This window comes from Canis lupus, chromosome 12 (assembly GCF_048164855.1).
Source record: "Canis lupus baileyi chromosome 12, mCanLup2.hap1, whole genome shotgun sequence".
Lineage (NCBI taxonomy): Eukaryota > Metazoa > Chordata > Mammalia > Carnivora > Canidae > Canis > Canis lupus.
In genome coordinates this window covers 9,754,475-9,780,832 of record NC_132849.1, presented here as the reverse complement: position 1 = coordinate 9,780,832, position 26,358 = coordinate 9,754,475, and the positions used below count along the sequence as shown (strand labels likewise).

Genomic DNA, 26,358 nt, shown 5'->3' with positions numbered 1-26,358 from the left:
TCTAAAAACATCTAAGTTGGTCTTGAACTCAATGTCACACCCATAGAGAGCTCCCCAAAGGTAGAATGAACTTTCTCCTTCTTGGTAGTGTTTTATCAGTCCCTGATAAAAGAGGGTAATTAAGAAAAGCAGAACTCACCCTCCGGGGCACCAGGTTTTTCACTAATTCTAATCTGTCGCTCAGGTACCACAGGCTCCCCTTCCGCATTTCCGATATCTGCAGGTAGGTATGGCAATGATCGACATTCCTCCTTTAATGACCTTGGGAAGTACAGAGGTAGCAGCTTTTGGTAAGTAGCCTGTGTCAGAAAAGCAAGACATTCTGTAAAAAATAATGAAGCAATGAAGCAGGCATCAGCAGAGCTTTAGTGCTACTCTAGACACTGCGAAGACACCCTCTGTCAAAAATAAAAACCTTACCACTTCTAAGCTCAACTAGATGTTGTCTAGGGCCCTCAAGCAGTTTTTACGTTCAGGGTCAGGATATTGTTAGGTGGTCAATAAAGTTAAATGTGACCCCCATCCTGGCAATTTCAGGTCACTGAACCTGCCACTCATGTCATATTGTCATTTACCCCTCCCTTGGAATATCTTATTTTTTATGATTTCATGTTTATCACCTCCCATAGGAAGCATTTCTTAACCCTGTGCAGGGTTGAATTATGTGTTCCTATCCATTCTATACCTTCATTAATGCACTTATCACAATTATCATAACTTATCTGAATTGTCTGCCCTCACCAAGAGCCAATGGATTCCTTGAGGACAATGACCCTGACCTGTTCACTGGTGTATTCCCAGAATCTAGTGATAAGCCTGGATGCCAGACACTGAATAAAGGATCATTGAATGGACAGGTAAACCAGGTAAAACAAGAAGAGACAGCAGACAAGCAAATATGCCTCATTTTTGCAATTTTTTTTTAAAGATTTTATTTATTTATTCATGAGGGGGGGGAGAGAGAGAGAGAGAGAGAGAGAGACAGAGAGAGAGAGAGAGGCAGAGACACAGGCAGAGGGAGAAGCAGGCCCCATTCAGGGAGCCCGATGTGGGAATCGATCCTGGGACTCCAGGATCATGTCCTGAGCTGAAGTCAGGCACTTTAACTGCTCAGCCACCCAGGTGTCCCCATTTTTGTAATTTCCAAAGTATTTATATATCATGTATATAGTTATTGATACCATACGTGGATATTTCACACGTGTTAACTCATTAATCACTAAACTCCTGTGATGTAAGTATTATTAATACTCCTATTTTATCAAAGCACAGAGGGGTTAAATAACTTGCCCAAGGCCACAAAACTGCAAAATAATACAAGCTGAACTATAACTAAATAAAACTTAATGAAAGTTAAAAAAAAAAAACAAAACTAGTTTTCTAAAATGGCTCTAAGTTAAGCTGAAATACATTAAACCTAACTATACACAACAAAACAAACAAAACATAAACCTCGCAACTTAATCAATGCTAGTCACCAGGTGAGGCTGTCACCTGTTTTCAGGTGATGCCTCAAGGAGTTTTAAGAACTAATACAGGGAGCACAGCAGAACTCTACCTTGTAAGATTTCACAAAAAGAAAATGGTTCAGCAGTAAAAACATGATCAAAATGCTCCTTTTTGACTTGTTTTTAGACTTTGAGTTCTTTTCAACAAAGGATGGTAAGCCCCACTGCCAAAAACATACACAGATTCCTAGGATATGCTACTGGCAATTCAGTAAATAGATAATGATGAGACAAAGATAAATAAGTAAAAATAAGATTTAAACAATGCAACATCATTAGCAAAATACCTCTTCAAGTTCAGAGACAGCAAATACTACTTTTTCAATGGTCTCCCCATGAATCTCTAGGAATCTCCTGACAGTGCCTAAGGAAAAGAATAGAAAAACTTATTCAATAAATAAGAAATGACTTGTGTGAAGAAAATTCAAACTCTTCAAAGTTTTATTTTTACCATGGATCACTCTTCATTTCAGTCAGGTCTCTGCTCAATGACACCTTATCAATGAAGCCTGTCCAGATCACCATGTTTAAAAATCCTTCTCTGATTTGCTTTCCTCTAGAGCAAATATTATAGAAAAAAATTGTGGAGTTTCTTGCTTATTTTGTATCTTCTCTGCCCTCCCTGCCCCATCTGCTAGAGCAAAAATACCTCAACAGCACAAGAGTTTTATTTTACTTACTACTTTATTGCCAGCATCTAAAATAGTGCCTGGCCATAGGAGATGCTGATTCCAGACAATTCTTCTTTATCCAATTTATTTTTATTCCCTAGGGCCTCCTTCTTTCTGACTATTCATTTACTTACAGTCTTCAGTGACCTACTCAGGATTGTATCCCTGTCAAAATCCCATTGACCAAAGGTGAATTATTTTTTTCTTAATTCCTATGTTATTCTGATTCTTCTCTATCAATTTCCTATCAATGAAACCTAATGGCCTTTTCTCAGTCCTTATCTCATTAGAAGATTGTCTAGCTTTAGTTTATATGTCCATTTAAAAATGTTGTCTTCCAGGGTTCTGTCATCCACAATTATTTTCTTGTTATATATATATAGAAAGACAGACAGATATAGTCTCTATTTAGCTCACCAATTTGCTGGCTTAGCATCAATGTAAATACTGACATTCTCAAATCTTTATATTCTGTTTTCCGAATAGAAGAGCTGAGTTCCCTCCTGCCTATTGGGTATATCCGTCCAGATAACCCAGAGACCTCAAACTCCACAGGTCTGAAACTGACCTCCATCCTTCTCCCTCAAAATCTGTTCCTTTACCTATATTCTTTATTTTACCAGATAGCAACATCGAATCATTTATCCAAGCTCAAATCTGAAAATTTTAACATTCCTTTCACCTCTTCCTTTATTCTGCATCATGTCCTTTAAAATTCTATTGCTATTTCTAACACCCATTCCTCTTGTAGCTGTTCTCAGGATCTTAATACTCATGAAGCCTTTACCAATAAGCTCTTGTTTTCTTGTTTCTCTCTTTTCTAGGTCTATATATTCACTGTTGCCTGATTTATCTTCCTTCCCTTGTCACCCTCCTTACTAAATAATTCTGAGGCTCTGCACTGCTTGTAAGTTAGGATCTAAGTCCCCAGCACAGTTTGCCACACTTGGACCTTAACTGGCCATCCCTCCACCCCTATCCTTTAGAGTTCTATTTCCCATTAGTCCTCCCACAGACCTTATGCTTTTGGCAAATTGGCTTCTTTGCTGTACTCAGAACATTCCATTTAACGTCCATGCTATTCTGTCTCTGTTTGCATGGTTACCTTTGACTAGAATACCATTCATTCACCATGACCTTTTATTAGTTAACTCCTAGTCATTTTTCAAGACCCATTCCAAGGCCATCTAGTACACAGAACTCCATGACCCCACCTTGTGCTCCTCCTATAACCTGAAGGACCTCCATTTGTGAATTTCTCATTGCATTTTATAGCTAGACCATGAGCTCTCTGAAGGCCAAGTATATCTAACATTAATATTACCAGAACCTAGCACATTTTAAGAATATAGCAAGCAATCATTCAAAAATAACTAGCAGCTGAATTAACATTTTATGGGTCTAGTTATCTACATATTGCCTGCCTTGTTTACTACTGTATCTGGAGAATCTAACAGAGCAGATCCATTTGTTGAAGGACCAAGCTAAGCTATTCATAATTCTCCCTCTGTTAGATGACAAATTTACTTTTCATTTTTTTCTCTATTCTGTTTTAACAATTTTTTAAAAATGAATTTTCAAAAAGGGATTTTCTTTATTTTGACACTACGGTTTGTGTTTTTTTTAGAAGATTTCATTTAGAGAGAGCAAGCGAGAGAGAGCGTGAGGATGAGTAGGGGGAAGAACAGAGGGAGAGGGACTCAGTGCAGAGCCCACATCACGGCTGCATCTGACAACCCAGAGATGATGACTTGAGCTAAAATCAAGAGTCAGAAGCTTAAGTGACTGAACCATCCAGGTGCCCTGACACCAAGTTTTTTTTTTTTTTTTTAAATTAGTCTTTTTTTTTTTTTTAATTTTTTTATTTATTTATGATAGTCACAGAGAGAGAGAGAGGCAGAGACACAGGCAGAGGGAGAAGCAGGCCCCATGCACCGGGAGCCCGACATGGGATTCGATCCTGGGTCTCCAGGATCACGCCCTGGGCCAAAGGCAGGCGCCAAACCGCTGCGCCACCCAGGGATCCCCTGACACCAAGTTTTAATTAATGTTCACACATAATGGTTTCCCAGCATACAACTGTAGGATTTCCACTGGAGAACAAAATACAAAGCCTGATAGTAACCAAACGGAATTCCCTCAACGGAATTCATGAAGAAAGGTAACTCTGAAAAAAGGAGAAAAGAAAGAGTGGTATCATAGCTATAAGGTTTTAGTACGAACTGCCAATTCAAATGGTTTCTTTCAGAGTTTCATCTAGAAAAACAGCTTCATTTTTTTTCTCACCACTGTATCCTCTTCTATATAGTACAGGGCCTTGCACACAATCACTCAAAATTTTGCTGAATGAATAAATAACTTGATAAAATTATTTCAATCCAGAGGTTTCTTTAGGCTCCTAATGGAGAACTGAACTGTACATGAACCAAGAAAAAAAAAAAAAAAAAAAAAGACAGTCTTGATACATCTATCAAGAGGATATTACTTAGGTTTTTTTTTTTTTTTAAGATTTTATTTATTCATGAGAGACAGAGAGAGAGAGAGAAAGAGAGAGAGAGACAGAGACAGAGACTCAGACAGAGGGAGAAGCAGGCTCCATGCAGGGAGCCAGATGTGGGACTCGCTCCCAGGACTCCAGGACCATGCCCTGGGCCAAAGGCAGGCACTAAACTGCTGAACCACCCAAGGGATCCCCTATTACTTAGGTTTCAAATGAAATAAGTTTTGGTAATAGTGTAATAAGTAGGAAACAAATTATTAAATTTTTTCTTGGCCCATTTATGCTGCAAAAGTATATAAGCCACTGATTTCCCAAATGCTCAGAAAGTATGTGAGCATAGGCCACAAATGTTTATTTGTGTGCACATACTTTTTTAATGAGATGGTACAGTTTTGCTATTAGATTTAAGATGTAGTAAGTCAAACAGGTCTTATAAAATTTAAGTTGACTTGTCCATCTTTAAGTTTTCCATTTCCTTTGTGCTAATCAAATTCTTAGAAATTGCTTCATACAGTCTCTTAGACCCATCTTCATCTGTTCCTATTACAATTATTGCTCAAAGTTGACACCTCTATGGTAGTATATCAAGTCATTTAGCTGGGGCCACAAAGTTGGTGAGACTGGTAGAATCGAGATAAAAACCCAGTCTTCTTGACTCCTTTTTTAGAGCCCTTTCTATAAAATGTTGCTGCCTCTTTAAATTCTAACCTGTATGATTAATAAGAAATAGTGACATAAAAAAAAGACTTAGCTCAAGTTATGGGGTGATGAGGTAAGGATGAAGGAATCAGAGAATGTCAAGACCTGCCAAGAGCATTGCCAGAAAGAATTATATAAAGGCAGGAACTTTGTTTTGGTAAGGCACCATTCAGAATACATGCAGAGTAGTGGTAACAGTAGTTTCCCACTGAAGTAGTTCTAACTCAATGTTATGCATATAATTAAATTATCTAGTATAACAGAAAGGTTACTAGACTTGGGAGGCAGGAGTCTGCATAACCATGAGAACATGATAAACTTCTGAGCCTCTTTATTGGTAAAATGAACACCTAAAACACACGGCTACTGAAGAAACAAAATGGAACTTCTTTATCTCCTTTTAAAATATGTATTTCTTAAAATAAAATAAAATAAAATAAAATAAAATAAAATAAAATAAAATAAAATAAAATATGTATTTCTTAAGCAAGTTCCACATGTAAAATATTCTTGGCATATGGAAGCACTGGAAATGCAAAGATGAAAAGATTTCTGCTCAAGAAGCTCAGTCTAATATTTATAAAGCATAACTACAAAATATATAAATTTATTATAAAATCCTTGAGCAGTAAGATCTTATATCTTAAAAATAGCTAATTATTAAATAAGATTATTTATGCCCTCACCCTAAATTCTATAATAATCATCTATATATATATATATATAATAATATATCATAATCATCTTAACATTTGAATATCTTTGTAATTTTTTGATGGATGTAAGACTTTTAGCTCCTCCTCTTTAAATTCTAGAGATAGGGATCCCTGGGTGGCGCAGCGGTTTGGCGCCTGCCTTTGGCTCAGGGCGCGATCCTGGAGACCTGGGATCGAATCCCACGTCGGGCTCCCGGTGCATGGAGCCTGCTTCTCCCTCTGCCTGTGTCTCTGCCTCTCTCTCTCTCTGTGACTATCATAAATAAATAAATTAAAAAAATAAATAAATAAATTCTAGAGATAGAAAGGGGCTTTAAAGATCATCTGGTGTAGTTTTCCTCCTTAATGAGGAATATCTTCAATAGATGGTCATTTAGTTTTTGCATGAACATTCCTAGTGACAAGAAATTCACTTAAAATACCTTTCTATTAGAGAGAGTACTACCTGAAGTGGGACCAACTGTCCCACTTGTGACATAGTCCCAAGACCTGCCTTCTACCATTGCAAGTCTTATCTACAATCCTTACAAGAATTTATCAACTTCCTGAAATTGCTGCAAATTCCCTCTGTATATATATTCTTCAGAGAAAGGGTCCACAGCTTTCTTCCATCAAATGCTCAATGTAGTTTGTGATGGCTCCCAAAACAGTTCAGAGCCACTGTTCTAAACAGGCAGCACAGAATAAGTTCACAATGAGAATCCTTCAAATATTTGAAGATGAGCATCATATATGCTAAAAGCTTAGGAAAAGTACCACTAATGTTTCAAACTGTTTGCTCTCCAGTTTGTCAGTGTCTCATAAGATAGGACACCCAGAACTACATACAAATGTCTAGATGTGGTCTGAACTTGCATGTAATACAGTGAGATCATGGGTTCTCTCAAGCTAAACATATTTTTATATCACATATATGACATTCTGTCTCATTATGATCGAGCCCCGTCTTTTTAAACTTCAGTGCAAGGATTTGTACTCAAATTGCACATTGAAAGCTGCTATTTCAACTGCAAAGTGCTATTTATACATACTATATTATGAAATCTACTTAGACTTCATTGTTACAGCCTGTTAAGATTATTCTGAATACCGATTCAAATACCCAATGTGTTGGCCATACTTCTTGGCCATTTCCCAATTTAATAGACAAGTTTCTGAGCCTTTATTCAAGTTGAGAAAAACATCAACCTGAGCAAGTATTTTGAGCTCAGCAACTTACCAGTACAAAGTTCCCTCCAGGATGCCATGATCTGTTCATCAGGACATCTTCTTTGGCTATAACTACTTAACTAGTGATAAAAAAATTTTGTAAGACTCAATCTATGAACAGCATCCCAATTCTACTTACAAAGTGCTCAATGTATGCACAGCATCTCTGATGTTACTTACGAAGTGCTATGTGTGTTGCATCCTCTAAAGGATAACCTCGTTTTGCAGAATTGATGACACAGAATCCCACAGAAGACATTGATTGCTCTCTGCAATCAAACAGAAAACACAAACCACCAACATTCATAATACATACATATGTAATTAATTTAAAAAATGCAGCAACTTCTTTCCTTAACTCCCCAATATATCTTGTATAATAGTTAATCCCAGTTATACTTTTTAATAATTATATCAATATTATAATGATACTATTTGAGGGAAATATAGCCCAAATAAAGACTGAATAAAGTGGGAACAGGTTAAATTAAGTCACCTGAATCCACTCTTTTTATCCTGCTACGTGTGTGAAGATAATTAATTTTATCTTCAGAGTCTTCTTACATGATTTAAGGCCCTCAAAATTGACTTCCATGGCTCAGTTTCATTCTGAAACCAGAGCCTTTAACAATGTATGGTATGCTGCACCCAGGAAGTGAATAAACCATACTTGGCCAGCTGAAGCACGTTTCTGTAGCAGCTGTACAGGGAACTCTCAGCAGCTGTGCGATAGCGGCTCTTGTATTTAGGTCCCACTGTGTGAATGATGAACCGGGCAGCTAGATTAAATCCTTTTGTCAATTTTGCTTCACCTGTCCGGCAACCTGGGAACAATGGAACATACTAAGTCATGAAGGTGTTAGGAAAAAAAAAAAAGTCAACAAAACAAGGCATAAAAGAGAAAAGTAATAAGAACTTTGAGAAATTTCAATTACAGATATGGATTGAACATAAACATTTATCTCTGTTCCCAAAGTGACAATGAAGTAATACAATAGGTACAAAAAACAGACAACAAAGACCTCTGAAACCAAAAATACATTACATGTTAATTAATTGAATTTAAATAAATAAATTAACTAAAAATAGGAAAAGCAGAGGCAAAGAGAATGGGGGAGAGGATGTGAAGCACATAGTTATCATCAAAACTGTGGAAGTCAAAAGTAAGTGGCCTAGAAATAACTGATTCAGCAAGCAGAGAAACCTAAGTGCTTGTAGAAATGGGGTCATGAATATGAAGCCAGCTGGTTGTACTGAAAGGCAGTGCTGGATTCAAGGTAGATTAGTTTGATTCAAATCTTGAGTCTACCACTTTCCTGCTGTGCTACCTATGCCTCTCTGTGCCTCAATTTCCTATTTAATGGGAATACTCCTAGTACTTACTTTACAGGTCTAATCTGTGCAAAGTACATACAGGCATTACCTATTATTATTATTATTATTATTATTATTATTATTATTATTATTCAACACTAGAAAAGCTCAAAAAATGGAGGCCTATGTACTTGTAAAAACTATGCTGTAAAGTGGGACTAAAGAGAGGAGGCTGAGTGGAGTTTGCATAAAAACAGTCAAATCTGCAACAACCCTTTCCCCAGCCAGCACAGCAAGGTGATGATTTCTTTACCACTTGCTGTGGTGATAAATGCGGAACTGGTTTCTGGACTCCAGAACCCCAGGCATGGCTAGAGAGTGGACTGAGTTAAAGTGTTACGCTCAACAGTGATAGTTCTAGCCCTCTGCTCCTAATTGGCTTTTAAATCACAGACATTTACCCTTATACCCCAGAAAGATTCCTTTCCAGGAAATTAAAAGGCCCAAACCAAAGGACTCACAAATTGTGATAACTACGGGAGATTCCCCAACAAAACAACAGGGCTCCTGTTCATCATCTGCTTCTAGGTTCACCAAGCAATAACTCTTGCCCATGAAAACAAAGCTTCCCTTCACCTTTTCAGTTCCCCCCCTCATAAATTCAACTGACACTCAAGGATCACCAAAAAGTGAGCAAAGCCTCTGACCAAAGGGGGTCAAAACAATGTTTAAAAAAGAGAGAATGCAATTCCCAATACCAAAATGACTACTGTCAGAGAGGTAGGAAAAGATATAGTACACCTCTGAAACAGAATCAGAATACTGTAAGAAATATTCAGAGAACAGGAAAAAAAATGCTTATATAGCTTAGTCAAGTGAAAAACATGATAGCAAGAACAAAAAGTTCAATATATGGGTTAAAGCTAAAGTTGAGGAAATCTCCCAGAAAATAAAAAGCTGGAAAGTAAAAGACATGAAAATTGGAGGACTAAACAAGGAAGTGCAAAATCCAACAGAATTTCTTCAAAGAGAGAACAGAGAATACAGAGGGAGGGAAATCATGAAAGAAAACAAATTTTCCGAAACTGAAAAGGTAAGTTTCTAGACGAAGGATCCCATGGAATACCCAAACCATACCACGGCACTATGGAATTGAGAACACCCAAAATAAGATGAGATCATAAAGTTTCCAGAGGAAAAAAAAAACAAAACAGTAACATACAAAGAATCAAGAATAAGAATAGCATCTGACTTTTCAAGAGCAATAATAAAAATTGGAGCAATGCCATCAAAAACCTGGAAAATGATTACCAACTTAGAATTTCATTTCCAACCAAACTCCCAACTAAGTATGAAGGTAGAAGATCTCAGCAATTTTGCCCTCACTCTCATTCTCAGAATCTCCTGATAGATTTACTCAAAAATTAAGGAGTACATCATAGAAGAGGAAGGCATGAGACCTAGAAAATGGAGGGATCCAATCTACTAAGTAGAAAAAAGGATTTCCTAAGATGATAACCATACAGAAGGCATAGAGAACAGTCTAGAGAGGAAAGAGGATGGGCAATTATAGGAGGAAACTTATCAAGAAAAAAAACAGAGCTGAAAGATAAACAGAAGTTTTTAACTTTATTGAGAGGTTTATAGTTATATTTACAAGTCCAACACTGAATCAATAAGTTAATTAATTAGAAAATAAAGTAATCAAATCAACTTAGGGGAAAATAGCTGTATGAAAAGAATACTAATCAGTTTTGTAATCAGTGGTGAGTAATATTTATTTAGTCACAATGCCAATACTGAAGGTTGATTTAATAAAAATTGCACAGACCAACTTGGGAAGGTGGTAAAGGGGGAAGAAAATGAATTTTATGTATATGTAAAAGAGGGGAGTGGATGAACAAGAGTTTAATCTTTAATTTCCACAATAAGAAGTCAACAGATAGTGAAAAAAAATCAATAGAGTAGTTGTAGCATATTATTTGAAAATAGGTAAATAAAACAAGGAACTTAAAGGTTTGAAAGTATACATGCCCCTGGAAGACAGGAATCAAGGCAGGGAAGGGAAACGCAGAGAATTGTTGCTTTCCTTTGTACATCTCAACATAAAATTCTTTGACTTTTAAAATTACATATACATTGGTCAATGAAAACCCATGAGCACAAACTGACACTCTAAAGAGAGAAAGGTGGAGAAACCTCATATGACACCATTTGAGGCAGTTATTAAACCAATTCTTTATTTTGAAAAATGGTAATTAAAAGAAGTAAGCATTTACTTTGCCCTCTTACAGAACTCCAGAGTTCTGAGTTTTGGTTAACAGTTACTAAAGGAAAGGTAGGACTCCCAAAACCAGAGTATCCTGAACACTTAAAATTCTTTTTGTTTCTGTAGTCTGTCCTCTGAGATCTTTGGAATGGATTGTGCAAACTGCCCAAATATACATGTTTGCCTGCTTGCTTTATTTTTCTTACATATATCAGTTCTTTTAAATATGTTTTCAATTATAGAAGCAATAAATGTAAATTGTAGAAATTATATGCACAGAAGCTACAAAATAAATGAAAATTTAACATTTCCACCATACAAAGATCACCAAATGTAATCAGATTTTATACATCTTCCAATATGATACATTAAGTACACAATACAACATCACCTATGGAATGCTTAAGCTAAACCTGATTCCATTAGATACAAACAAGGGATAAAGCAACAAACCAAATGGCACTTCAAGGTAATGAGATAAATCTAGAAGGTGGGCATCTTGGAAAATATCTTGGGTAGTTCACTCGACAAGTCAGTTCCCAAAAAGAGATGGATGAAAAAAATTTAAAAGCTACAACAATTAGATGTAATGTGTGACCCATGATTGGATACTGGTTTGAACAAACTAGCCGCAGAGGGCATTTCTGGGTCAACTGGAAATTTAAAATGTGGTTTGGGTATTAGATGAAGTCATTTCTGAAGCCAAAAGGTATAATTCATTTGCCAAAGAAAGACTGCAGAACAGTATGTGTACAATTATCTTACTTAAGATAAGGACTGTATACATATAATTATTTTATTCTGGTAACAAAATATATACTACAATACTAGTACTGGTGATCCTTGTATGGTGGAAATGTTAAATTTTCACTTATTTTGTAGCTTCTGTGCATATAATTTCTACAATTTACATTTATTGCTTCTATAATTGAAAACAAATATTTAAAAGAACTGATATATGTAAGAAAATAAAGCAAGCAAGCAAACATGTATTAGGGCAGTTTGCACAATCCGTTCCAAAGATCTCGGAGGACAGACTACAGAAACAAAAAGAATTTTAAGTGTTCAGGATACTCTGGTTTTGGGAGTCCTACCTTTCCTTTAGTGACTGTTAACCAAAACTCAGAACTCTGTGGAGACTAGATTTATGCTAAGTACTACTGCATTGCTTCCCAATCTTCCATTTGCTCAGATTTCTTCTAATCCAAAGCCCAAATCTTGACATCATTATGAACAGTTAAAACACAGTCCTGAAAGTATTTTTAATTCCTGTAAAACAGATACAAATTTACTGAGTAAGTCCAAGTTCACTCCAGTCATAGCTCTGTCCAAGTTTGTCATCTATCCCTGACTACATCCTCTGCCATGGAGCACTGCTGCAATGATAACCTGAATATATCTGAGTATTAAAGATTAGTTAGTACTTTTCAACTTCACTTACTTCTCTCTAAATCCCAAAACTCACAGTAAGAAACATTAAAATTGTCTTAATGCTTATACCAAAGAGTCCTATTCATAAAGAGAACAGAGTACTCCCATCCTAGCAAACCTATGCATGTAAGTACCAAGTGATAGAACATTTAAGCAGCAAAAATATACAGTGATGGGAGAAGAAAGTATTTTTCTCCTCATTTTGCACATGAGATACTTAAGCTTATTATTTATGCTACTTAAGATTTACTTAAGTACTTAATTACACATATACTTGCCCAGAAACAAGTAGAGAGGTGAATTATTGTTAGATGCTATTTCTGACTCTAAAGCTAAACATCGTTATCAATATCACATTCTTTTTTAAGATTTTATTTATTCATGAGACACACACACACACACAGAGAGAGAGAGAGAGAGAGAGAGAGAGAGGCAGAGACATAGGCAGCAGGAGAAGCAGGCTCCATGCAGGGAGCCTGATGTGGGGCTCGATCCCGGGACTCCAGGATCACACTCTGGGCCGAAGGCAGGCACTCAACTGCTGAGCCACCTGGGCATGCCATCAATTTCACATTCTTTACCAAACCACCCTACACAGATTTAGGCTTGTAAAATTCCTAAATTCAAGACTGGATATAAGACTGAGATACAAACATACATACACACAAACACACTATTTTTTTTTTTTTTTTTGGAAGTACAATAGGTACAATAGGCCTAATCTATCCTTTCTATTTTTAGGAAGCTCCACTTCCTAGAGAATTCTCTCTAAATGAACTGAAAGAAAGTTTTATGTATCTTCCCACCAAGGATCCTAGGAACACAACAAAATTATCTTTCATTCTCTTCAATATGGAACTTTTTCAAGTATTTGAGAAAAATGATCATGTTTCCCTCAAATCTTCTCTATGCCAGCCCTAGCTCTTTAAACTATAACTTCAAGTAATATGGTTTCCACAGTGTATACCAGGCTAATCATTTTCTTTAAGGTGTAGTGCAGTTTATCATCACTCTTGAAAAGTAGTAACAAAATTAAGATGAATACTGTATATTACAGGTCCTACCACGAGAGAATAAAGGACAGTCATTCTTGACTCTGATGCTGTACTTCTTCCCCTCACCGTCACCAGTTTTATTGAGGCATAATCAACATGTAACACTGCACGTTGTCACAAATGGTAAGATTTCCTTCTTATGGCTGAATAATATCCCACTGTGTGTATGTGTATAAATATATACAGATAGATATATTTGATCTATCAAATCAATAAAAGATAAATCAATAAAGAAAATGTGGTGTATGATCATGGTGTATAATCCTTTTAATGTACTACTGAATTTGGTTTGCTAGTATTTTGCTGAAAATTTTTGCATCTATGTTCATCAGGAATATAGGACTGTAGTTTTCCTGCAGTGTCTTTACCTAGCTTTGGTATCAGGGTAATGCTAGTTTCATAAAATGAGTTCAGAAGTGTTCTTTTCAATTTTTGGGAAGAGTTTGAGGAAAATTGTTATTCTTTTAAATGTATGATAGAATTCACCAGGAAGCCACCAAGTCTTAGGCTTATCTTTGTTGGGAAGTTTTTGATTACTGATTCAACTTCCTTTTGGTCTGTTTAGATTTTCTGTTTCTTCACGATTTAGTCCTGGCAGTCTGTAGGTTTCTAGGAATTTATCCATTTCTTCTAGGTTACCCAATATGTTGGCTCTTATAATTGTTCATAGCAGTCTCCCACGATCCTTTGTATTTCTATGGTTCAGTTGTAATAATATCACCTCATTCATTTATAATTTTGAGTGCTTTTTCTTGGTTAGTCTAGCTAGCTAAAGATCTGTCAATTTTGTTTTTCAAAATGAGCTCCTTTTTCATTGATTTTTTTTTCCAAATTCCTTCTAGTTTCTATTTCTTTTATTTCCACTCCAGACTTTATTATTTCCTCCCCTCTGCTAATTTGGGGCTTAGACTATTCTTCATTTTCTAAGTCCTGAGGTTTAAAGTAGGATGTTTATTTGAGATCTTTCTCCTAATATGTGGGAATTTACTGCTATGGGTTTCTCTCCTAGGACTATTTTTAATATATACCATAAATTTTGGTATGTTGTATTTTCATTTGTTTCGATATACTTTCTGATTTCCCTTTTGATTTTTTCTTGCCCGACTGATTGCTCAGGAATGTATCAATTTCTATGTACTTATGAATTTTTAGGTTTTCCTCCTATTACTGATTTCTAGTTTCACACCATTGTGGTCAAAGATACTTGATATGATTTCAATCTTCTTAAATGTAATAGGGCTTGATACATGGCCCAATATACAATCTATCCTGGAGAATGTTCTGTGCATGCTTGAGAAAAATGTATTTGGTGCTGTTGGATGGAATGGTCTATATATGTCTATTATGTCCATTTGGTCTATAATATAATTCAGGCCCTGTTTCCTTATTAATTTTGTCTAGATGATCTATTCAGTGTTGAAAGTGGTATTCTGTGGTCCCCAACTATTACTGTATTGCTGTCTGTTCCTCCATTTAGGTCTATTAATATTTGCCTTAAATATTTAGGTGCTTCAGTATTGGGTATGTATATATTTACAACTGTTACAGCCCTTTGGTGAACTGACCACTTTATCACAAAGTGACCTCCTCTATCTCCTGTGACCAATTTTGACTGAAAGTCTGTTTTATCTAGCATAAATAGAGGCACTCCTGTTCTCTTTTGGTTTCCATTTGCATAGAATAGCTTTTACCATCCCTTTACTTTCAGCTTGTGTGTGTCATTAAAGCTAAAGTGAATCTCCTGTAGACACTATATTGTTGGATTTTTTTTTTTTTAAATCCATCAACTACTCTGTGTCTTTTGATTGGAGAATTTAGTCCTTTTATGCTTAAAGTAATTATTGCTAGGTAAGGAATTACTATTGCCTTTTTGTTAACTGCTTCCTGGTTTTTTTTTTTTTTTAATTTTCTTTGTTCTCTTATTGTCTTCCTTTGTGCTTTATTCTTACTGGTATGCTTTAATCCCTTTATATTTTATATATCTATTATAGTTTTTTTCTTGGATACAATGGGTACTATGAAGCTTACATAAAACATCTTATAGACATAAGAGTCTATTTTAAGCTGATAACAAGTTACCCTTCTCTATGATGTTATATTTCTAGTGATATAATCTGATACTGTTAGTGTTTTCAGTAGAAATGAGACCAGTTATCACCGCTGAGTCTAGTTAGCCAAAATCCCAGAGAATTTTTAGTTATTCATCTACTACTTTTTTTTTTATTTTTATTTATTTATTTTTTTTTTATTCATCTACTACTTAAAGGATGCTTCCACCATTCTTGGTATAGGACAGGTGAAGACCAATAAGACATACAATCCCGGTCCTCATGGAGGGCAAAATTTAATGGAAACACTGTCATCATGTAAACAGTTTATGAAATTACAAATGTGGTAAAAGCCCCAAAGAGAAATACTACAGGCTAGGGGCATATATCATGAGGAGACTGGGCACTAAAGTAAATCAAACAGTGCTTTGAGGAAGAGATATAAGCAAAGACTTAACAATAAGAGTTAAAAACTAAGAGAAAGAGCAAAGTACTTCCAAAATTGAAAAGGAACTAAATGACAAGGCAATTAAAGAAGATCAGTTTGATTCAAGTATGGTAAGGATGGGAAAGGGGACATGGAAGAAGCCTGGAGGCAAGCAACTGAAATCTTGCAAGTCCTTGGGGTCCAGTTTAAGGAGTCTGCATTTTCTGTGTAATGGGAGGCCACTAAGTGGTTCAAAGCAGAGAAACAATAAGAAGGGATTTACAATTTAAAAAGCAAATGCTTACTGTATATGGAAGATATATTTAGGTAAAGAAGAATGAATGTAGGTAGATCAGCTGAAAGGGAAGCCAGGGCTATAGTCCACAGGGGAGATGATGGCAGGATAGGCTAGACTAGAGGTTGTGGTGATAAAGAGATTCAAGATCTATTTATGGCTTGATGACAGACTTTATGCAGGGGATAATGAATAGTGTTAACCCTAAAGTTTTTTGCCTGAAAAATGGAGTAAATGATAAAGACATTTTACTGATAGCAAATAATTTCTTGTATAATAAGGGATATCAAACTGGGCTTCCCCAACCTGAATTTGGATAATTAAGGTTTTAAGCTTATTCCAAGACTTTTGCATTCATCCCTGTAAATGTTTTCATTTTTTGGCTCATACTTCCAGTCAGTTCAGAATATTTAAAATTTTTTGGTCTAATATCCAAAATCTCCTATTAACTCCTCTCAGCTTCTATCACCTACAAATTTTGGAAGTCACACTTTGTATCACTTATGAAGTTGTTACTGAAGATGCAAAAAGGGGACAGGATTAAGTATCCAGCCCTCGGTGCATCACAAATAATCTCTCTTCAGGTTGTCAACAACTCATTAAACAACTGAGGCCTGTAGCTAACACCAGTAATAACATTAAACACTTAGAACGTGCCTAGCACTTAATGTTCGTTTTTAAATTTGATTTTCATGATACTGTTTACATCCCCAAATACTCACTAATCTCTTGTTATGTGTCAGAAACTAAGGTAGGGACTATTATCATGCCCACTTTAGAGAGAAGGAAACTCAGGCCCAGATATGAAGTAATTGGTTTTACATTACACAGGGAAGAGCAGAGTTATAACATGAACTCCTGCTCTGAGACTTTCAAACACATACTGTTAAATACTGAAGTTTCATTTGTATGCTTGTATTAAATTTTATTACTTCCTTTTTTCTTATCTATAAGTCCAGCTCTAAGATGTGAGAATACACACACACACACATATACACACAGGCCATAAGGAATTTTTCCAGACCAGCTTCTCTATTACTTTCATCAAAGAACTTCTCAGTATTATCTCTACAACATTTTCTAGTTTCTACATGTTCTTCATAGTATCACATTTTTAGTGTAATTAAGGGCTTTTTTCCTCCTTCTGCTATCATAGTCAGAGTTCAGTTTCTTGATCAGATAATATAATTCTTCTCTCTCTATCCTCTCTTTCATGGGGTCAGCATTATTATGCATTCCTGTTCAAATTCCAATACCCCTATTAGGTTAGAAACCAGTTTTCATGGTTAAATGTTAGAGGTCAAAGAAATCAAGATTTTATATAGCTGAGATTTCTTGTTTACATTTTAAGAAACACTGCTGTATTTCATAAATACTTTTTATAAAATGGGATAATTGAATTTCACAATATTCTATTTGGGCTCAAATAACAGTAACCTGGTTTACTAAGTTGGTAATTTAAGAAAATGAATGCAAATAAAATAAACAAGATTCTGAACTACTAGAACTCTATCTGTCCCCATTTCCAATGAAATATTCTCAGAAGAATGTTTTGGTTAAGAAAAAAGGAGCAGTGCAAAATTAAACAAGAATATATTTTGCTCTTACAATGCATTTTGGATAAGTCAACTTCCAAAGTGCAACATTTGCTTTCCACAAGGTATGTAAAAAAGTTCTCTATCAATATCAAATTATGATAAAATGTTTCAGTTTAGAGAAAGGATAGTTGTTTTGCAAGGCTTACTAGTGCAAGAAAAATATATGGCCAAGAAAGCACTACCAAAGATTTAAGTGGCTACAGTGACTGTCATTTTCAAATTCAAGAACATGACAGAGTTTTACTGAGAGTAGTTTCAGTGTTCCATTTCTAACACAATGTGGGATTTTCAAAAACTGTTTTTATGTAGTCTAAACAACAACAAAACAGCTACATCTACTTAGTATTCTCACTAAATGCAAAACATGCTTCTTCAAATACCAAAAATAAAAGCAACACTATACCTAAGAAATCTCACTCACCCTTAAGTTTCTGGAGATCCTCCTTCAAATCAGGCCCCGCAAGCATGAAGATACTCTCTGACACCGGGTTCTTATCTGTAAGATTTTCATTGCTGGTATTCACAATGGCTGTACAGTTCAGTAATGCCACATCTCCTTTCCTGAGGAAATGATAAACAAAAAACAACCGTGGGGAAGAGAGGTAGATAAGAAAGCTAACTGGTAATTCTTCCAAGACATTCTATCCTCACTCCCTTCATAATGTTGGTTTTGGTAGCTCATAAGCTTAAGCAATAGCAGAAAAGCAATTCTGAACTCAGGGAGACAAATCTTCAATGCAAATGCTACAACCCTGAAACCCACAGAACCCTCATAATATGCCTTTGTTTTTTCTGTATTTCTCTTTCACTGTAATAGAATGCTTCTACATGCTAAAAGTGGCTGGTTTCAAGAGTATACCACAGCAGCATTATTTATGATAGCTAAAAATGGAATAATCCAAAGGTCTATCAGTTAGTGAACTGATAAACTGATAAATGTGATAGGTATATCCATACAACGGATTATTTGGCCATAGAAAGGAATGTAGTACTGATTCATACTACAACATGGATGAACCTTCAAAATGTTATACTAAATCACAATTGATTTCATTTACATGAAATGTCCAGCAGATACAAATCTATACACAGAGAAAGTAGATAAGTGGTTGGCTACAGCTGTGAGATGGGGTAAATGAGGAATGACTCTTAATGGGTATAGGACTTTGGGGTGATGAAAATGTTCTAAAATTGACTGTGGTGATGGTTATACAACTTTGTGAATATGTGAAAAACCACTTATTGACTCTGGGAAATGCAAACAAATCTATAGTGAAGAAAGATCAATATTTGCTTGAGAATGTGGAGTTGGGGAGGTAGGAGGCAAGAAGGATTACTAAGGGACACAAAAAAAATACTTTTGAGAGTGATAAAAATATTAAGTATCTTGATTGTGGTGATCAAAGTGAGATAGCAGGTTCATGGATACATACAAGTCAAAATTCACCCAACTGTAACACTTTAAAAATGTGGAGTTTATTGTATGCCAATTATACCTCAATAAAACTCTAAGTATAAGCAAAACAATAATTCAACAATGCTAGGCCTTACCGAAAAAAAAAAAAAGTTTAGAAGAAACAAGAAAAAATTTAGAAGAAATTATGAGTACTACTGTAACATTATAACATGATATAATTTAATCAAAGAATTACCAAAGAACCACTTTCCCATTGATATCCTTATTGTAAAGAAAAGGTGATCTAATAGTGTTTTCCTGAAATGTCTTAGCTGCACTATCAGAAGTATTTAATTCATCTTCCCACGAGTCGCCCCAGCTTGATAGTGTATCCACATCCACAAACTGGGAAGGTGCACCCAAGGGATCCATGGAATGGGAACTTCAGCTTCTTTCCCCAAATTCCTTAGCAATTCAATATTCACTGGAGACTTTAGCTTAAAAGAAAAGAAAGAACTGTTTTAATAGAGAAGTACAGATACTACTTTACTTCTATTAGATAAAAAAAAAAAATCTCTACTGTGAAATGCTCTAATAGGACATTGTATGATTAGTCGCTTAAAATATTCCATGAAAACCAATATACAACAAAGAATTGCTATAATTTCTCTAAACCAGGAAGAAAGGGGAATTATTTAAGCATAAATTCTTTTCAGAGAATCATAGCCATTCAAATAATCACATGGCCCACCAGTTCTGCTTTCCAGAAACACAGGTCATTTCAGTCAACAGTCACTGAATATTTGCTATTGGGGGAAGGGGGGAGTGTTAGGTGCTGCAAGAGATATAAAAATAAGTAATATGCACAATTTGAAGAGTTCAGTCAAAAAAAGTAAAAGTTCAGTCAAATTGATAATATGGAGGTAAGATCCTAATGACAACTGAGTAAGACAAAATGAGAAGCAGGGAGGTTCCTGCAATCAAGAAGTAAAGAGGTAAGAAAAGTCTGAACTTAATAGAGCAGATGGAGAAGGCAGCATGGATTTGAGAGGCAAAATACCAAGAATTAACAGAACTGGACAATTTATAAGGTATGGCATGAGACACAAATGTGGTGGGATGTTGGCTGTACAGAAATAGAGAAATTAGAAGAGGGTGATAGTAAGACACACAGTATCAAGTATTACAATGAGAAGTAAGGATATTTAATTTACCAAGAAGTCAGACGGCTGTTTCAGCAAAATTGTAGATTCATTCATTCAACAAATCTTTATAAGCATTCATTGTGTATTAGGTACTGTTCTAGGCACTGGAGATATACTGGTGAGTAAGACAGCGCAAGTCCACACACTTACTGAGCTTATGCTTCCTGGAGAGGAGATGATAAACGATAACTAAGCAAGCAAGCAGGTATCCAACAGAATGGAAGCAGTAATATGATGAGAAGAAAAGGTGGTATCTGAGTAGAGAGCTAAATAAATGGATATAGGCATGGGAAGCCCTGCAGAATATTTCAGGCAGAGGACATACTAAGAGAAAAGACCCAAAGGGAAGGAAGGAGCTGGAGGGAGCTGTATTCTAGGAAGGGCAAGGAGACTGCTCTGGATAGAACAGAATAAGCTAGGTAATGAGTAGTAGGTGATGAGGCTGGAGTGAGAGATGATGCAGTGTGGAAGCCATGATAAGAAGGTTCAGTCGTACTATAAATATGGGCGGGAAGTTGTTAGAGGATCTTGATAGAGGGAATGACTTAATATAAATAACCCTAGGGATCCCTGGGTGGCACAGCGGTTTGGCGCCTGCCTTCGGCCTAGGGCGCGATCCTGGAGACCCGGGATCGAATCCCACGTCGGGCTCCCGGTGCATGGAGCCTGCTTCTCCCTCTGCCTGTGTCTCTGCCTCTCTCTCTCTATCTGTGTGTGACTATCATAAATAAATAAAAATTAAAAATAAATAAATAAATAAATAAATAAATAAATAACCCTTGATCAGATTAGCTGCAGTGAAATCGAGTGGGGGTGAGAGTAAAACAAGAGACCAGCAGAAAATGGCTGCAGTGATCTAAGTGAGACAGTGACAAGAGATGGTTGGATTTGGAATGTATTTTGAAAGGTAGAGTCTTAGAGTCAACAAGATGTGCTAAATGAATATGAAGGGTAAAGGAAAATAACAGAATCAAAGGTAACTCTTAGATTTTTTCCTTGAGTAACTATATAGATGCTAATGCTATTTACAGGGAAGGGGGAGGCTGGAGTAGGTTGTGTGGTGGGAGTGGCAAGGTCATTTTTCCTCATGTTTTTTACACGTGTAAATTTTGAAATGCCCCTCATTTGGCCAAGTACTGATGTAAGACACACAATTAGCTACATGAGGCTAGAGCTCAGAGGAGAGGTTGGGCTACAGACATAAATTTGGAAGACTCAGACTGTGGGTGTCATTTAAGGCTGTAGGAACTGGACAGGATTACCAACAGACACAATATGAATGGAGAAAAGAGATCAGAGGACTGAGTCCTAAGGTAAAACGTACAGGCTGGAAAGAGGACAAGTCAAAAAATGAAATAAAGGGGATTGATAAGACAGGAAGAACACCATGAAAGTATGGTAACCTAAAAGCCAAGTGATGGAAGTATTCTGAGGAGGGCTTGAGGATCAGCTAAGGTAAATACTACTGAAATGCTGAGTAACAGGACTGGGAATTAATTAGTGGGTTTTGTAAGGTAGAGGTCTCTGGTAACACTAAGCAGACCAACAATCTGGGAACAAAAGGTAGCAAGTGAACCTCTTGATAGGTTTTCCTGTGTGATCCTAATGTTTGTTGTTAGAGGCCAGGAGAACAAACATGCCTTCTTACATCTAATTCCTTGGTGTTTCTTGCTGAGAAATGTGAGAAACTAAGTGCAATGAACCGTGGATCAGGCATGATCTGCTAATTCCTGAACCAGCACGGTGGAGTAGGAAATGTGATGATCTATTTAACAATTTCTGAAAGGTCTTATAGATTACACTATGATAAACCTGTATAAGAGGATTATTCTTTTTTTTTTTTATGATAGTCACAGAGAGAGAGAGAGAGAGAGAGAGAGAGAGAGAGAGAGGCAGAGACACAGGCAGAGGGAGAAGCAGGCTCCATGCACCGGGAGCCTGACGTGGGATTTGATCCCGGGTCTCCAGGATCGCGCCCTGGGCCAAAGGCAGGCGCTAAACCGCTGCGCCACCCAGGGATCCCAGGATTATTCTTATTTGATACAAAATCTGCCTTTGAAATTATTTTGAAATAAAGAAACTAATGTTTAGAAGTTGGTGTTTGGGCCAACTGATTGGCCTTTGAAATTGGAGGCAACCACGAGATCTGCTGTATTCAAACCTGAGCTGGACAAGCTGAATAGAGGACAAAGAGAGACTACATGCATTTTCCATGGCTGAACTGCCTGAAGCTCAACAGAATGACACTTTGCAGAAATTCACACTTTAAAAAATTATTCACAGATTTTTGAGGACTAGGACTCATGCGAAAACTTAAGTATAATATAAAAAAATTCCGTTACACCTAAAAGTTAGTTTTCATTTTGCAATCTCTAGTGTTAACTTTCAGGACAAAATCACTTCTTTAAAATAACTTTTCTTTCTAAGAGCATTAAAGAACATTTAAGAAAAAAAAAAGGAAAAACCAAATTTTTTTGAGTTCCTAACTTTTCCTATGATAGGTAAAATTGTAACATATGTACAAGTTTTAATCTGGCTTCTTTAGCGTTTTTGAGATAAATATTTCCACATGCAACTATACTACTGAAGGAGAGGCAGGGTGGTACTATGTGAAAGCCTGGGCTCTGTTATCAGCAGGCCTGAGTTTAGGTCTAGGACCTAACAGTATGTTATCCTTGACTGTAAGCCAGGGTTTTCCTTATTTCAAAAATAATATACTTCTAGAATTATTGTGAGGACTAAATGATATAATTTGGCACAAGGCAAGGCACAATAAAAGTTGTTACAACTTTTTCAGAGCCAATGTGAAAGTCACCTGCACCACTGTGGAGATAAAAATTTGTCTCCGTGTGTGGCAGAAACTAAAACACTTGCTGTCAAAGACTCTAATGAGCACCAAGACCAAACACAAATAACTAAATTAAGATACACTTATTTATCTCAATGCCTGCCCTTGTAATGATTTGTTAATTCCTAACACCTAGATCCATCAACATCTATTTTTCCTAATCCTGCTTATACTACTAGAAAAAAAAAAAAACAATTAGTAATTATCCTGTCTTCTGCCAAGACAAATTCATGTTTTCGACTAGGCCCTCCATCAACCCTATTAGGAAACTGTTTTAATAATTCTTGGGTGACTCTCTATACTATACCACATAGCACCTGTGGTAAACATCCTCCAAGATATCCTTCAATGATACCTGCTTCCTGATATCTATGCCCCTGTATAGCTGCCTCCTATTATGAATAGGGCTGACCCATGTAACCAACAGGATGCTGCAGAAATGACAGTATACGCCTTCCAAGGATGAGTCATAAAAGATATTGTGCTCTTTCTTGAAGTGCTTGCTCTGGAGGAATTAGCTTGCATGATGCGGGACACTCAAGCAACCCATGAAAAGGCCCCCGTGGGAAGAACTTGAGGGTTCCTGCCAACAACCAGTATCAATGCCCAGGCAGGTGAAGGAATCACCCTGGATCTTCCAGACTTAATTGGGCTTCAAATGACTTCAGCCCAGCTGACATCCTGATTGCAACCTCATGAGAAACCCTCATGAGCCAGAACCACAAAACTAAGCTGCTACTGAATTCATGATCCATACAAATTGCCAGTAATAAATGCTTATTTGCCTACTATATTCGTTCCTTTATTCAAGTATTGCTAGTTGTGGAGACTCTAATGGAACAGACTCACAAATGCATAATCACAAATGATAATCATAATAATACATAGTATCTGTGAGAAGTATTCTGTAAAGAACAAGGTGGAAGGCTAATTTAGATTTGGAGAAGCAGAGAATGTCTTTCCCAGAAAGTGATGGTTGAGATCAAAAGTAGAAGGGTTTTACAGAGGTAAGGGCACATCTAGGTGCCACACTTTAAAGCCTGCCAAATTGCCTTCTTTTACGCATTTTACTGCCAGCTCTCCTCTAAAAAAATGTCATAACTCTCCCTTTACAATATCTGACCTCTCCTTCCCCTTGGTCCTCCTATTCTCAAAAAAATTTCCTACCCCATTTCTTCTTCAGACACCCACAAAACTCCTTGTTCCACCATTCATTCACCTTTATAGGCACAATCTGTTTTGCAGTTCTATTTCCTTTTCTCCCATTCATTCAACCTACTCCAGTTTTGCTTCCGTCTCTGGTAACAATGCTAAAACTGCTTTTTCAAGGTCTAACAAGGACTAAACAAATGTCAAATCCAGAAACTTTTAGTTGCATTAATTATTGATCCTTCTTTCAAATTCTATTACCTTCTTTGATGGTACACTACTGGTGATTCTCCTATATCTTTAATCACATCTTGTCCATATATATAATTTGTTGGACCTTCTTCCCAGATCTTAAAAGTCACTGTGACCCATTAGATATTGGGTACTAAATGAGTAATAAATACAGTTCAGAGCTCTCATAGTTTAATGGCATTATAGAAAGTGTCATGGCATTTGACAAAGGGAAAATTCCTTTTAAGTTCCATCTCTGAGCAGAAATTGATTTTTCTCACCAGAGAGAGATTTAAATCTTCCCTTTTCTCCAACACAGCAAAGCCAAGCTAGGCAGGAAAATCTGATCCCTGATGTTTAAGGTATAGTGGTTCTTTTTTTTTTTTTTTTTGGTATAGTGGTTCTTAACATTCTTAGGGCCACTGACTCCTTTGAGAATCATATGAAAGGTCAAGACCTTTTTATCATCCAAAATGTGAGTACATGATGAGCCCACACAAGCACGGAGTTGCAAATAAATTTGAGAAGGTTCCCAGACTCAGAATGAGAACCTCAGTGATAGGAAGAACACAGAGTGCTCAGGTGAGGGAGGGGGAAAGGGTAATCTATAGCTAAAGCCAGAATTTTGGTTAACAGTAAAGAGGAGCAAGACTTTCCACTATCAGTTGATCAGTTCTGTACTTTGAACAGCTTTATAAGCAAACACTAAATCCTAGTATTAAAGGCTCCTGAGGCAAGACATCTATATGTCCAGAATCAAAAAATTCTACATGAGACAAACATAAGATTTCAGAAGGGATCATACCTATTTCCTCAGCCATACTATATTAAGGGTTACCTTTAGTATCTTCATGAATGAGGACCTAAATACAAAGAGAACACTTTCTATATCGTTTATAATTCAAATGCATTATGAGTATAAACCATTCTCATTACCCTGCGGCTCGTCTTTTTTCTCAATATTGTCAACGTTTAGGTTAAGTGCCTTTTTTTTTTTTTTTAAACAAATCTTCCAATCTTTTAGTGTAAGAAGTCCTCTAAATAATGCTTTATATGAATAACTGGATTGGCTAGAGAGGTTTTTATTGTTTAGAACTAAGTGGAATCAGGCAAAATACCCTGGATCATGTCTCGGCATAACCTGGCTTTTGTCTGGATAAAAAGAAAATGGTATCATTTAAAAGAGAAAAACAGGAACTTTAAATCTGTTTGCTTGTTCTTCAAAATGCTTACATTGATTAGACAGACCTTGATAAAAGTATGAAGAGAGCTGTCCATGCTTTTGACCATTAATTACCAGCTCTCTTTCACTGTGTTTGCATTAATTACAGGCTTGCATTTTTTATGCCTTGTATTCCAATATTTAAAACTTCAGGGCACATTAGATATTTGTGTATAATACCTTCATCCCAACATCAAATCTACTATAATATTTAAAAATCATTCTACGCAAAAGGAAATAACTTTTTTTTTTTTAAGTTACTTAGGTTGGAGAAACAAACTGAAGCCGTTAGATAGGCCACCAATAAATACAGTATAACAAAAATATTTCTAAGTGGTGTCAATGGCCTATGTCAAATTTAACATGGTCATTCAAAAATATCCAAAGCACAGGCTCCAATGGTGAGTCCACAGTACCATCTTCATATTTAAAAAAGTTTACTATGTCTTAATTATAAGTACTAATATATTGAACTATTTGAAACTTAAATTAGAAATTAGGGTTATACTCTTTAATACTGTATGAATTGGGAATTTTATGATGCATATCTTACTTAGCACAAAGTGG

At 36.2% G+C, this 26,358-nt stretch overlaps 1 protein-coding gene across 7 annotated transcripts in view; it reads right to left on the bottom strand.

The window, feature by feature from the left end:
* Positions 1–26,358, bottom strand: part of GDAP2 (ganglioside induced differentiation associated protein 2) — an 81,262-nt gene that overhangs the window by 53,236 nt on the left and 1,668 nt on the right. For all 7 annotated transcript variants that reach the window (XR_012004122.1, XR_012004124.1, XR_012004123.1 and 4 more), the window contains exons 2-7: positions 19,393–19,633; positions 18,162–18,301; positions 7,974–8,127; positions 7,484–7,572; positions 1,796–1,872; positions 140–299 (exon numbers count right to left, since the gene is read on the bottom strand). Coding sequence is in view for 3 of the 7 variants with exons in the window: in XM_072769603.1 (XP_072625704.1) it covers positions 140–299; positions 1,796–1,872; positions 7,484–7,572; positions 7,974–8,127; positions 18,162–18,301; positions 19,393–19,568 (796 nt within the window). In the remaining 4 variants the exon portion in view is untranslated. The remainder of the gene's footprint in view (positions 1–139; positions 300–1,795; positions 1,873–7,483; positions 7,573–7,973; positions 8,128–18,161; positions 18,302–19,392; positions 19,634–26,358) is intronic.